Below are 13,013 nucleotides of genomic sequence, written 5' to 3' on the forward strand. Positions count from 1 at the left end.
GATGATACTTCACAATACCTGAGTAATTGATTTGTTTCATAAGAAGTTCTGTAATGAAAATAAGTTTTTTTGGTCTTAGACAAAGTAAACACCTATTTCAGTTGGAAAAAGTTAAACCAGTGACCTTAAGTTATTTTTTAAAAGTGTGTGTTTCTATTTCTTTAATGACGTTTTTCTCAAATGCCTGATCATATTTTCTAAGATTTCCATTTTTTCCATGGCCCTTGGAAACTAAATGCATACGGTTTGAAATTTAGCATATAACCACAAATGGCAACAAAGTGCTTTTCAAGCTTAATTCCAAGGTCATCTATAATTCTTTGTCAATTTTAATCCTTTTTACTATTATAAAAATATAAGGTGAGGCTCGGCTAATCTCGCTGAGTAAATTCTGCCCCCTTGTGGATTAAAATATCCACAGATAGGAAAGAAATGCTACAGTTGCATGGGGCCAGTTCCTTTTAGTTCTATCAAAGAGCCCGTCAGTGATCTTGAAAAGTAATGTTACAATGGAACAAAACTAGACTATTTGTATAAATTGTGTAAGAGCCGATAGATGATGACAAAATACACTGACAGCTAATAGTATACATCTGTATCTTACACTTTGTATACGGGGACCGTGCCTTGACTATATCAAGCATTGGAAAAATATTTCATAGAATGTTAGGAAGGACATGAAATATTGAGTTTAACATCCACACATAAGGATCCCTTTCACAGCCCCTGACATACCCACACTTGAGTGACTCCAGGAATGGAAAATTCACTAAATGATTCAGTGCGTTCTCCGATCAGGCAGGGACTAACTGTTAGAAAGTCTATCAACATATTAAGCCCAAATGTGGATAAGCAACAAGGTCCTACTCTATAACACAGGACACTATATTCAATATCCTGTGATAAACCATAATGGAAAAGAATTTGAAAAAGTATATATGTATAACTGAGTCGCTTTGCTGTACAGCAATAATTAACACAACATTGTAATTCAATTAAAAAAATATTAAGCCCAAATGGAATAGATCCTTTGTAAGAGAATCATATCATTTCAGAACTGGAAAGAGGTGTTGGAGATCTCCCAGTTTATCCTTTTATGATTGAATCTATTACACCGTCTGGACCTAATTCTACTCTCTGGAACAACACTCAATAAGCCTATTACTTGTTTTGTAGGCTTTTAAATGTTGGAAAGGAACTACCATGTTACCCCTTAGTCTTCCGTCTTGCTACCTTTTCACCAATAATTGTGTCAACTATTTCTCATATGACATGTTTTTAGATCCCATCATCTCCCAGTTACAACCCTGGATGCCAACTTTTTTGTCAATGTCCCTCTCATGTGCAGCTTCTAGAACTGAACACAGATGTTCTGGATGTGCTCCTTTGTCTAGGATAGAGGATAATGAAGCGGTTATTCCTCAAAGCGGTTTTGCAACCCAAACTCCATGGGCTTTTTCAGCAGTTATATCATACTACTTGTCAGTGTAAATCTTGTAGCCCCCCAGGTCCTCCAGGTCTTTCCCACCCTGTACTTGTGCCTAGCTATAACTTCTAACAATTGTCTCTATTAAATTTCATCTAGCCTTTGGCTCAGAATCCCAGCTAGCAAGATAATTATGTATCTTAAATGTGTTCACTCAGATTAGCTCAGCTACCTAGCTCTGTGCCACCCATATTTAATAAACATGACCTCTGTGTTTCCAACCAATTTCAAGGCAAAGGCAATGACCTCTGGTGTGGGAAAGAGATTAGAATAAACACTGGAGGTGGGCCCATGTCCCCACCGTCCCACCCATCAGCCGTGTGGCCTCAGCTGTGTGGTCCTCTGTTTTCTCTTCTCTGAAACAGAGGTGATAACATGAGCTCATCGTGTGCTCATAGGGCCACGTGAGATAATGCATTTGAATAGGCTGAGTTAATTGTTCATTGCTAAATAAATGTAAAGTATTATTAATCATTAGCTTTCAAATGGTTTGAGGAGGGAGGAGAAACTGTTATCATCTTATGTGTTCCCTTTATACCTGATAGGTGAAGAGCTCCATACAATTTTTTAATGTGGATAAATACACACAAAGTACATATTGAGACAGTTTTTCACAGCGGGGAAGGAAGGTGAGTTGATGATTTTTTAAAAAATAAATTTATTTATTTTTGGCTGCATTAGGTCTTCGTTGCTGCACTGGGCTTTCTCTAGTTGCAGTGAGCGGAGGCTACTCTTTGTTGCAGTACGCCGGCTTCTCATTGCGGTGTCCTCTCTTGTTGCAGAGCACGGGCTCTAGGCACATGGGCTTCAGTAGTTGTGGCACGCAGGTGCAGTAGTTGTGGCTCGCGGGCTCTAGAGCGCAGGCTCAGTAGTTGTGGTGAACGGGCTTAGTTGCTCCGCGGCATGTGGGATCTTCCCAGACCAGGGCTCGAACCCATGTCCCCTGCATTGGCAGGCGGATTCTTAACCACTGTGCCACCAGAGAAGCCCATGAGTTGATAATTTTTAATCAGCCTGTGTTTAGTCTGGAAACTTCTTCAACTATCTTCTATCAGCATAAGGCTCTCCCTTTTCCCCTCTCCTCTCCCCGCTACGTCTAGCCCTGCTCCTTCCCTCCCTCCCTCCCTCCTCCTTTACTCCATCTTCCTCCCCACTTCCTCCCGCATTCCTTCTCCTCCTCTGAAACCAACCACCAGGCTGGGAAGCCAGAGGAAGCCCTATACACTCCCACCTCCCACTCGCCACTGAAGCCCAAGGCTGCCATCTTGGTCCTTTTTGCGCCCACATTAATTTTAGGGTTACAGGAACAAATGCTCACCTCCTGGGGGAAAAAGATAACAAGGCACCACACTGATTCCCAGATGCCTGAAATTCCACTGATAACCACAGCTGCGTTCCTTCAGCTCCAGGCTTTCTCTAAGTATCAATTATACCTTTGTCTCTGAGAAGACATTGAGATGAATCTAGCAGCTCAGAGTGAAGTGGTTTTCCTTTTCCAAACACCTCATAAAGGCAGCTGGCTGGAGAGATGCTGGGTTTGGCCTGGGAAAGCAAAATAGAAGAGAAACTTGCCTGGTTCACAGCAAGGGCGCCTGAGGGGCTGACGAGAGGAGAGAGGCTGCCTCCGTTCAAGCTGCTCCTCCACCAGGAATGTTCTCTGCCTTCCCTGGGGTCTGCGCAGGAAAAGCCTGTAGTCTCCAGAACCAGCTTAATCCCACTTACTCTTTGGCGTCTTCCTTAACCACTCTTGTCGGAAATGATTGATCTTCCATACAATATGATCACTTTTCCTAGGTGTAATCAAGATGTTGAAACATAGAAGCAAAAATATGCAGCAATATATACATGTATACATACATATATGTATGTATATATACGTATACATATACATACATATATATACAGATACATAAATATATATATATATATATAGAGAGAGAGAGCAAATATTAAGAGTTATCTAGCAAAATGACTTTCAGACTCCTCACAATTCTTCTTCACTTCCTCAGCATGTTTTTCTGGTTCTCCTTGTCTTTCAAAGCATGGTGGGTACAACTATTAATTATAACAATGAACATTTGTTGAGTATGTACTGTATACTATGTGCCAGTGCCAGACACTTTACATACATCAAATGTAACCCTTAAAATCACCTTTCACGGTTGATGTTTTTATGCTCATTTTACAGAGAAGGAAAAAGATTTAGAGCGGTCAGGTAATTAATTGGTCTTAGGGCCAATTAAGTCCACATCTGTCTGACTCCAAACTCATGCTCTTTCTATTGCATCCTGCTGTACCTTGAATTGCATACAGTGTTCCAGAAACAGTCTGGAAGGTACACGCCTTCACACACACACACACACACACACACACACCCCTACAGAATTTATATATATATAATATATATATAAATATATATCTATTAGTCTTAGAAATCAGGAGGCATTTGGGTGAGTCACTTCTCTCTAAGCCTCGATTTCTTGATCTATAAATTAAAAGAAGTCTATTTTTAAATTTCCAAAATCCTTTTACTTTTTCTAAATGATGTTCGATGATTTTGATTTTCTTGAGGCTTTCTCAAATATTCCATGTAAAGCAAAACACAAGAAAATTCTCCTCCCCTTCAGGTAAGAGAACAGGTCCATTGAAAAGAGTGTAATCACCGAGTGGAAGGGGGTGCTTGCACCCCTCCATAAGCCTGTTAGCAGGTGCCCTAGCTGTACGCTAAATAGTCTGCATGACCTGTGATGATGAGGGCAGCATAGAGGATCCATTCTTTGGAGAGAGTGGCAAGGAGACCCTGGGCAACTTGTACCCCGTAGGCATTCAGTAAGTATTTGAGAAGTAGAAAATTTCTCTGTTAGGGAAAGAAAAGAGAAATCGATATTTTATATGCAGCATCCTGGTTTCTATTAAAACTTACCCCTGGCCATTTGTCTTTTTGCATCCGTGAAAGCAAGATGGGTCACCGGCAGCCCTAGGGGAGCCATCTGAGAAAATTCAGCCGGGGTTCTCACTCCTGCCACATCTCTCGAACCCATACAGTCTGATCCAGAAATAGGGCCTCAGTATAGGAGGGAAACAGTGTTTTTGTCAGGGCTCGAAGACTATAGGCTTCACTTACTTGGCCTAAGTGAGCTTCCTTGAAAGGATTGTGCAAGGCGTCTACCTGACCACTGAAACAATGCCAGCTCTTCATACATAACATTTTTAGAAAGGCGATTTGAGAGTGAATGTTTTATGTGAGTAGAATAGTCAACTATGAGTGTTTTAATGTGAATAGTCAATTGGTTATAGAAATCGCCTTTTAAAAACGGACTCATCTCCTCAGTGGATTCATCTTCAAAATATGTGGCTTATTTTCCCTCAGTTATATACAAGTATTCATGTTGAAAAAAAAAAGTTACCCCTGCCCCTTCTCTTTGAAGGAGGTCTTGAAGGTTCAAGAGCATCTTTAATGAATGTAAATGCCCTTTAGAGAATAAAACCTTAAACTAATCTTAACAGATGTAGGCAGCAGTCATCTGAGGAAAAGCTCCTTTCTGTACTAGAGAAGAACATTTTAGGGGGAGACCCGTATGTGCCATCACCAGGTGCTTTACCTCAGCGTCTAGTTTAATTCCCATTTTGCAGAGCAGAACACTAAGGCTCAGAGAGGGTAATTCTCCCAAGCTCACAGGGGTCCTTTGTTAAGTGCTGGAGCCGTAGGCAAAGGCTTCAGCTTAGGGAGCGGCCGCAGCGTCCATGACTGCATTTGCACATGGAGGGGGTCCTTACCACTGCCGCCTTCCAGCACCTGTCCCCACCGTCAGACGCCACAAGTCCCAGTCACACAATAGAGATAATTCCCTTACTTGCGGTTCTGCCACCAACCAGCTTTGTGACTTGACGCTTCAGTTCTCCAAGCTGCAGTTAAATTTTGATGATCCCTAAGGTCTTTCTCAATGAAGACAAACCGGTTCAGTGTCCAGGGAACCCAAGGCTGGCCCCGGGTGTTGGGATTGCTCCTTCCTGCTCACCGGCCAGGCGGCAGACGTGCTCGGCAGCCCCCATGAGCATTGTCGAGCCTGGGGGTGGTAATCAGAGCCCAGGCCCCTGTCCGTGTAGACTGTAGAACATGAGTGTGGGTTAAAAAGCACAGAAGGACTTGAGAAATCTGCAGGGGTCCTGGGGAACTGAGGTTCAGGGAAGACTAAAGTTGCATGCACCCTGATCTTGAGCCTCCCTGCCTTGGTAAAGCCGTTTGTATTCACTGAGTGGCCAGTCCCTGTACTGCTGTGTTTAATTCTGGGTGTGGTATAAATAGAACTTGGTGCTCTGGCAAAGCCCACCACCCACCACTATGTTCCTTTCCTTGTGGGACAGCAACCAACTCTGAGCCTTTGATTCCCTCTAGTGGCTAAAATCAGCAACTTACATAGCGGATTCTTTGCATTTATTTATTCAATGTATAGAGTGCCTACTGTATGCACCAAATTGGTACTGGGTTCTCTAGCTTTGCCAGGAGTGCTTCATTTGAACATTGTCATGTCCAGTGGAATGATCAGGGATGGAAGCCAGAGCTCCTCCTTACAAGCTTAGCTTAGTACAGTGCAAACCGCCTCTGCTTTATGGGAACTGAGGGAGTATGGGTTTTATATGGGTTATTTCTGCCACTAAATGAGTTGTAGTGTTGCAGGAAGGGGGACCCCTTCCAGGGCCCGAGAGTGGGCTGTTGTCTAACACTCGGAAATGAATTGTCTGAGGAGACACACGTGCTGACAAAGCAAGAGACTTTATGGGGAAGGGGTCCCCGCGGGGAGAGCAGCAGGGTGAGGGAACCCAGGAGAACGGCTCTGCCACGTGGCTCACAGTCTCGGGTTTTAGTTTCCGGGTTGTCTCTGGCCAATCATTCTGACTCAGGGTCCTTCCTGGTGACATGTGCATCGCTGAGCCAAGATGGATTCCAGCGAGAAATGAATTGTCTGAGGAGACACACGTGCTGACAAAGCAAGAGACTTTATGGGGAAGGGGTCCCCGCGGGGAGAGCAGCAGGGTGAGGGAACCCAGGAGAACGGCTCTGCCACGTGGCTCACAGTCTCGGGTTTTAGTTTCCGGGTTGTCTCTGGCCAATCATTCTGACTCAGGGTCCTTCCTGGTGACATGTGCATCGCTGAGCCAAGATGGATTCCAGCGAGAAGGATTCTGGGAGGTTGGTAGGACATACGGACTGGCATCTCCTCTCTCCTTTTGACCTTTCCTGAATTCTTCCGATTGGTGGTAGCTTGTCAGTTCCGAGTTCCTTACCAGGACCTCTTGTTGTAAGAAACTCATGCAAGTGGTTACTGTCGTGCCTGACCAGGAAGGGCAGTTTGGGTCAGTGGTTCCCTTCACAGTAGGACCTTGGGCCGACTCCTTTATTCCCAGACCTCAGGTTGCTCATTGGTAAAATCATTGTGTGGGTTAGATTCAAATCCATCCAACACATATTTATTGAGCACCTGCAGTGTGTGAGCCCCAGGCTGAGTGCTCTGGGCATGCAGTGGTGAACAGAACTTGATCTCAAGGAGCTTAGAGGCTAACGGGAGAACCAGACATCCAGGAAGCCACATAAAACAAAGGGCAGGAGATCACACTGTTGCTACAACATGGCAGAGGTAACTGAGAAACCACAGGAGCTTAACTCGGATTCAGAGATACACACCATAAGTTCGAAACAACAAACACCAGGCGTCAAAGGGAAGAAGAGGCCCCTTATCAACTCCAGGACTGTGAAAGTGAGAAGGTACGGAAGGTAGTCATGAAGGTAAAATCAACCCTTTGGCAGAGTGTGGAAAAATGTAAGAAAGGGAAGAAGTCAATGATACTAGTCTTCTACCACCAGCAGAATAAAAAAAAGAATGAAAATCAGCCAGAGGAGGATGAGGAAGTCCTGGAGAGTTCTTCCAGCAGTTCATCAAGTACTGCCCTGTGTCTACCAGGTAACTGAGACCTTGCTGTCTCTGTTGTCTCTCCAGAAAAAGCACTGGAGAAATGGTCATTTGTGTAGAGATCAAACACAAATGGTCACCTGTGTAGAGACCAAATAAAGCACTCAGATGTTGATGATTAAAATACCAACAAGCTGTTAAAAAAAACAAAAACAAAAAACAGAGGGCACGTGCAGCATAGCGTGGTTGTCAGTGTGAGCTTCGAAGTGAGACAGATCTGGGTGGAGCCCAGCACTGCCACATTGCACTAGCTGTATGATATTGGGCAAGTTGCTAACCCCCTCTTTACATTTCCTCAGTAATTTTGGATAATAACCCTTTCTTTTTTTTTTTTTTTGTGGTATGCGGGCCTCCCTCCGCTGCGGCCTCTCCCGTTGCGGAGCACAGGCTCCGGACGCGCAGGCTCAGCGGCCATGGCCCACGGGCCCAGCCGCTCCACGGCACGCGGGATCCTCCCAGACCGGGGCGCGAACCCGGTTCCCCTGCACCGGCAGGCGGACGCGCAACCACTGCGCCACCAGGGAAGCCCAATAACCCTTTCTTTATAGAGTGGCTGCTCAGTGTAGAGCCACACCATTGGAAGTGCTCACTACATGGCGGCCACGCCCACTGCAGTGTCAAGTTCTAAACAGAAATAACAGAAACCTCCTTGAGGATGTCAGTTAGACCCCACGAGGGGCTTGTCTTTTGGTTCTGAGGCCCCTTCCTATGCTCAGCAGATTTCTCGAGTCTCCTTCTTGGCCATGGAGCTTGGGAATCCACCCACTGCTTCTCTTGGGGTCTACCTCCGAGGGCCCCCGCATTTCAGCCCATCAGCCCCCCTGAGCGAGAACCACAATCTCCTCTGCTCCCTTCTTCCTTGTTTCACTTCCCTGCCGGCAAGAAGACAGGCCCTTCTCCTTCCTACAGGTTTGCTGCTAATCAATTTGGGGAAATGAACAGGGAATAAGAGAGGTAGTTTATATGCTTCTGTTGGTCACGACCCTTGGTCTTTAGTGCTTAACACCCTTCTAAAGTGACAGAGTGAGTTCTCTGCCAGAGAGAGGGCTTCACACAAGCCCTGGCACTTGGGGCTGCTCCATCTTAGAGGTTGTGTGATTCTGTTCCATTGTGAATGGCTTGAAAGAGATCATTTTTGAGGCTGAGCTTCTTTATCACTGTGTAAGGAGATAAAGGAGGATCAGAGCTAAAGCACACCTTGAATGCCAGACACATCATACCTAGAATCAGGTGAGGTTTCATCATATCAATTTATCGGTCATCAGTACTGTAGATTTAATAGTCATGTACTAAGAGAGATTTCCCTGGAGGTCCAGCGGTTAAGACTCCGAGCTTGCACTGCAGGGGGGCGCATGTTCGATCCCTGGTTGGGGAACTAAGATCCCACATGCCATGCGGTGCAGCCAAAAAGTAAAAAAAGAAAAAGAAAAAGTCAGGTACTAAGAGATGAATAGGAAGGAGAGAAGGTGAACTTGGGATGTAAAGTTGCTGACACCATACCATTCCTGGAAAAAGATGACAGTTAAAGAAAGCAAAAGTGGAACTGAATTCCTGTTGGCCAAAGGAATATTGGATGGATGAAGGGACAGTATCCAAATGTGGTAACTTGGAATTCTGCTTTGGATAGAAAGTGCTGCTTGATATTTTGAAGCCATATGATACGAAACTACAGAGAAAATAAAAGGGTAGGGGACTAAGAGGTACAAACCATTATGTATAAAATAAACTACAAGGATATACTGGACAACGTGGGGAATATAGCCAATATTTTATAATAACTATAAATGAAGTATAACATTTAAAAATTGTGAATCACTATACTGAACACCTGTAACTTATATAGAATATTATATCAATTATAACTCAATTTTTAAAAAAAGAAAGAAACTGCAGAGAATGAAAGATAGAAGTTGGAGGGGGTGGCAAGGTGGGAGAATGTGTGTCCATGAAGGAAGCAGGGACTTCCTGTAAGAGCCCACTTGTTCCCAGAGGCAATGCTGCACTTACTCAGAGTTCTGTGAGGGCAGCCTGACTTTAAGAAGATTCTCAGAAGTGAACCAGTATCTGGAGCCTGTTCTGGGAGGAGGCCAATCCTGCCTTCCCTTTTAGGCTCCGTCCTTTTGGAAGCCTTTGCTAGTAGAGGAGAGAAAGGTCAAAAGACAAAGCCATTGTTGACCTGAGTTATTTCATTGTTCCTGAAAACCCAGTAAGGTAGGAAAGGTGGGCATTAGTTAGAGTGTAATTTGGGGGGTTAAGGAAGATATGATGAATTCAATTAATATGGAGGAGCCAGTGTGAGACCCGGGACTTCTATTACTTCTGGTCCAGGATTCTTGCAACACGTTGACTCGCCCCTTGCCCACAGAAACATCCAATAACTATTAGTTGTAATATTGGCTTCCTGCACGTTGCCGTCCAGTTTCTGCGTGATTCATCAGAGGTTTTCCTCTTCCAGTTTCCTACTATGTTGGAACCTTGGGGACTCACACTGAGATCAAGAGAGTGGCAGAGGAAAAGGTCACTTTGCCCTGTCACCATCAACTGGGGCTCCCAGAAAAAGACACCCTGGATATCGAATGGCTGCTCACCGATCATGAAGGGAACCAAAAAGTGGTGAGTGTGCGGCGGCTAGAGCCCCGCCTCTTCTCCATCCTCCCTCGCCTTTCTCCTTGTGTCAGAAAGGGCTAGAACTGCTTTTCTAGCTAGAAAAAGGCTAGAGTCTTCCCGATGCAAAACTATAAACAAGAAAGGGTACTGGGTTGTGAGGGTAAGAGATTCTATGTTTCCTGGGCAAAGCAAGAACTACAAGAAAGCCATCTATCATTGGCCTAAGGAGGGAGTCTGCACTAGTAGCGTCTTTCCTATGCAGGGGACTAGGATGAAGTAGCTTGATTGCTTAGTCTAGTGGGCCAGAGCCACACCTGTACTGGGAATCTGGCTCCTCTTCCTCCTCTGAAACCACCACCACCTGCCGATGCTTAAGCTTTGCACAGTCATGACTTCCGAACTCTAAGACTGTGTAATCTGATAAACCATATAGGATACAGAGGAACAAGTACAGGACATAAATGGAAATGTTTTACACATGTATAACTGGTTAGCAAAAGAACTGATACTGGTTCTAGAGTTGGAAAACAAAGGAGCTGGCCCTGGGTCTGCAGTGCTCAGGTTCTGTAGGACCACCAGGGTGGTCCATTGGTTTCTATAAGCTTCTGGCGGTGTGAACAGAACTTGTCACACTCTGCTCCTGGTGACCCCCTGGTCTGGTCTTCATTAGAGAATGAGAAGTAGGTAACCTATTGTTACCATCCTTTCTGCCTTGGCTGCACTCAGCCACTGTACCTTGCCTCAACCTAGGTTTTCTAGCATAACTATTCTTACTCCCTTTACCCATTGACTTATTTTAAAAAATCTTTTTGTTGAAAGTCTTGTGATTTTAGAAAAACAAACAAACAAGCAAAAAACTATAACCTAGGGAAGCTGACTTTAGACTTTCCTTCATTTTCAGAACTTTACTTCTTTCCCTACAAAAAGTGCAAAGTTGTCCTTTCCTCTCCTCTGTCTATACTACTAATTTCATAAGGTGGTTTATGCAGGGAGAAGCAAAGGTTTTCGCTGAAAATAAAATTCAGGATCACGGTTGGAGTTTAACTTGCTTACAGAGCTGCCTACATCACCTTGTTATTTTGATACTGCTTGTCATTTTGTTCTCACAGTACATCATCCCAAGACTCTGTTCTCTCGAGAGCAAGGTCACCTTAACCTGTGCATGTTTATTCCAACAATTTCATAATCAATCCTAGACATGATACTCTCAGTTCTGAAGGAAGTAAATAAGAGGCCATGTTCCTCTAATAAAAATCCAAGAATGACGCCTCTCATCTAACTTTCACCCAAGCGGTTTCATTTAAACCAAAGAAAAAAAAGAGTTGCTTGGTTATGTAGCCAAGTGAACATAAGGGTTGATTAAAGAAGGCCACTGATATGGCTTCTGTTATCACTCTGATAAGCAGGCACAGTTCCCTACTTATCTTCAGTGAATGCTCTGAAGTAAGGATTGCCATTTATTCAGTCATTCACATGGCATGAATTTATTTTGCACTTACTGTATGCTACGGTAGGCACTAGGGTACAATAGTGAAGAAGATATCAGCATCCCTGCCTTCTTGGAGCTTAAAGCGAAATGTCATTCAATAATTTTAAAAAAATTTTTTTGAATTTTATTTTTTTATACAGCAGGTTCTTATTAGTTATCTATTTTCTACATATTAGTGTATATATGTCAATCCCAGTCTCCCCCAAGAAATTTTTTTTAAGGACAGAGCAATAAATATTAGCTACATGCCAGGCACAAATCTGTTTAGCACATACTATCTCACTTAACTTAATCCTCATAACCAGGATTTTTGGTGCCATTTCACAAATAAGGAACTAAGGCACGTGCATATACACATACAAAGTGAGAAAATTGCTTAAAGTCACCCATTTTTGAAACTGGGCACGCTGACATCGGTACCTGGGCTACTAACCACTAGCTATGTCACCTTCATAAATAATTTGAAATTAGCAAATGTGCTCCTATGTAGGAAATAAGGAGAATATGGGGAGAAAATTATTCCAGACAGAATTAATTATGCAAAGACTGTTGCTGGAAAAAGCTGAGCACTATTGGAAGTTCTGAAATATCAAAAGTCAGTTTAGTTAAATATAATAAATATTGGATTCCCACTAAACACACATACTCTCTCTCATAAAGGAGCTACTTGAAGAGATACATATCATGATAGAGATAAGCAGAGTGTTCCAGAGGAAAACAAAGGAGGAGCCGCTGGCTGAGAGCCTTTGGAGGAGGGGAGAGGTCAAGGTGTGCTTCTCAAGGAGTGCAAGTGTGAGCCTGTGGGGTTGCAGGACCAGAAACTGAAAGGTCTTGCCTGCCATACCAGGGAGCTGAGAATTTTTCCTACAAGGTCATGGCGTTCTTGAAGGCTTTTAAGAGTGAAAAGGGCATCTTTGCATTTTAGAGCATGCACTCTGGCTCTGTGAGGCTGATCTAAGCGGGACTCCAGTAGAAACAAGGTCAGTTGAATAGTTTCCAGCTATACGATAAGGGCTTAAACCACAGTCGTGGGGAGTTGGGATGCCAAGCAGTGGGTGAAGTTGCCAGAGCTGGTTAATTGCCAGGGGGTTGGGAGTGAGAGTAAGGGGGACCGAGGAAGAAAATACAGGAAGGGTTGGAACAGACGCGGTGCTTATTTTTCTTTTTTTGGCCGCGCTGCACGGCTTGCAGGATCTTAGTTCACCAACCAGGGACTGAACCGGTGGCCCCGTGCAGTGGAAGTTCAGAGACCTAACCACTGGACCACCAGGGAACTCCCGGATGTGAGGCTAACCAATGACCTATATCCCAAGGTTAGCTTTGCGTTTCAATCTGAGCAGAAACACTTTCATCCCTCTTGTCTAGGATGCTCAGATATGCAGGGAACATTTAGGGGTGGGTAGCCAACCTCAGGAATATTTGAATTTCAACCTAGAGAGCATGGCCACTAGAAATCTGCAGC

General features: G+C 44.1%; 1 protein-coding gene across 1 annotated transcript in view; it reads left to right on the forward strand.

Moving 5' to 3' along the window:
- The window catches only part of CLMP (CXADR like membrane protein), an 89,382-nt gene that overhangs the window by 61,313 nt on the left and 15,056 nt on the right, over positions 1-13,013 (forward strand). Inside the window, exon 2 of the mRNA XM_007128965.4 lies at positions 9,911-10,068. Coding sequence (XP_007129027.1) covers positions 9,911-10,068 — 158 coding nt within the window. The remainder of the gene's footprint in view (positions 1-9,910; positions 10,069-13,013) is intronic.

This window comes from Physeter macrocephalus, chromosome 16, assembly GCF_002837175.3.
Source record: "Physeter macrocephalus isolate SW-GA chromosome 16, ASM283717v5, whole genome shotgun sequence".
Lineage (NCBI taxonomy): Eukaryota > Metazoa > Chordata > Mammalia > Artiodactyla > Physeteridae > Physeter > Physeter macrocephalus.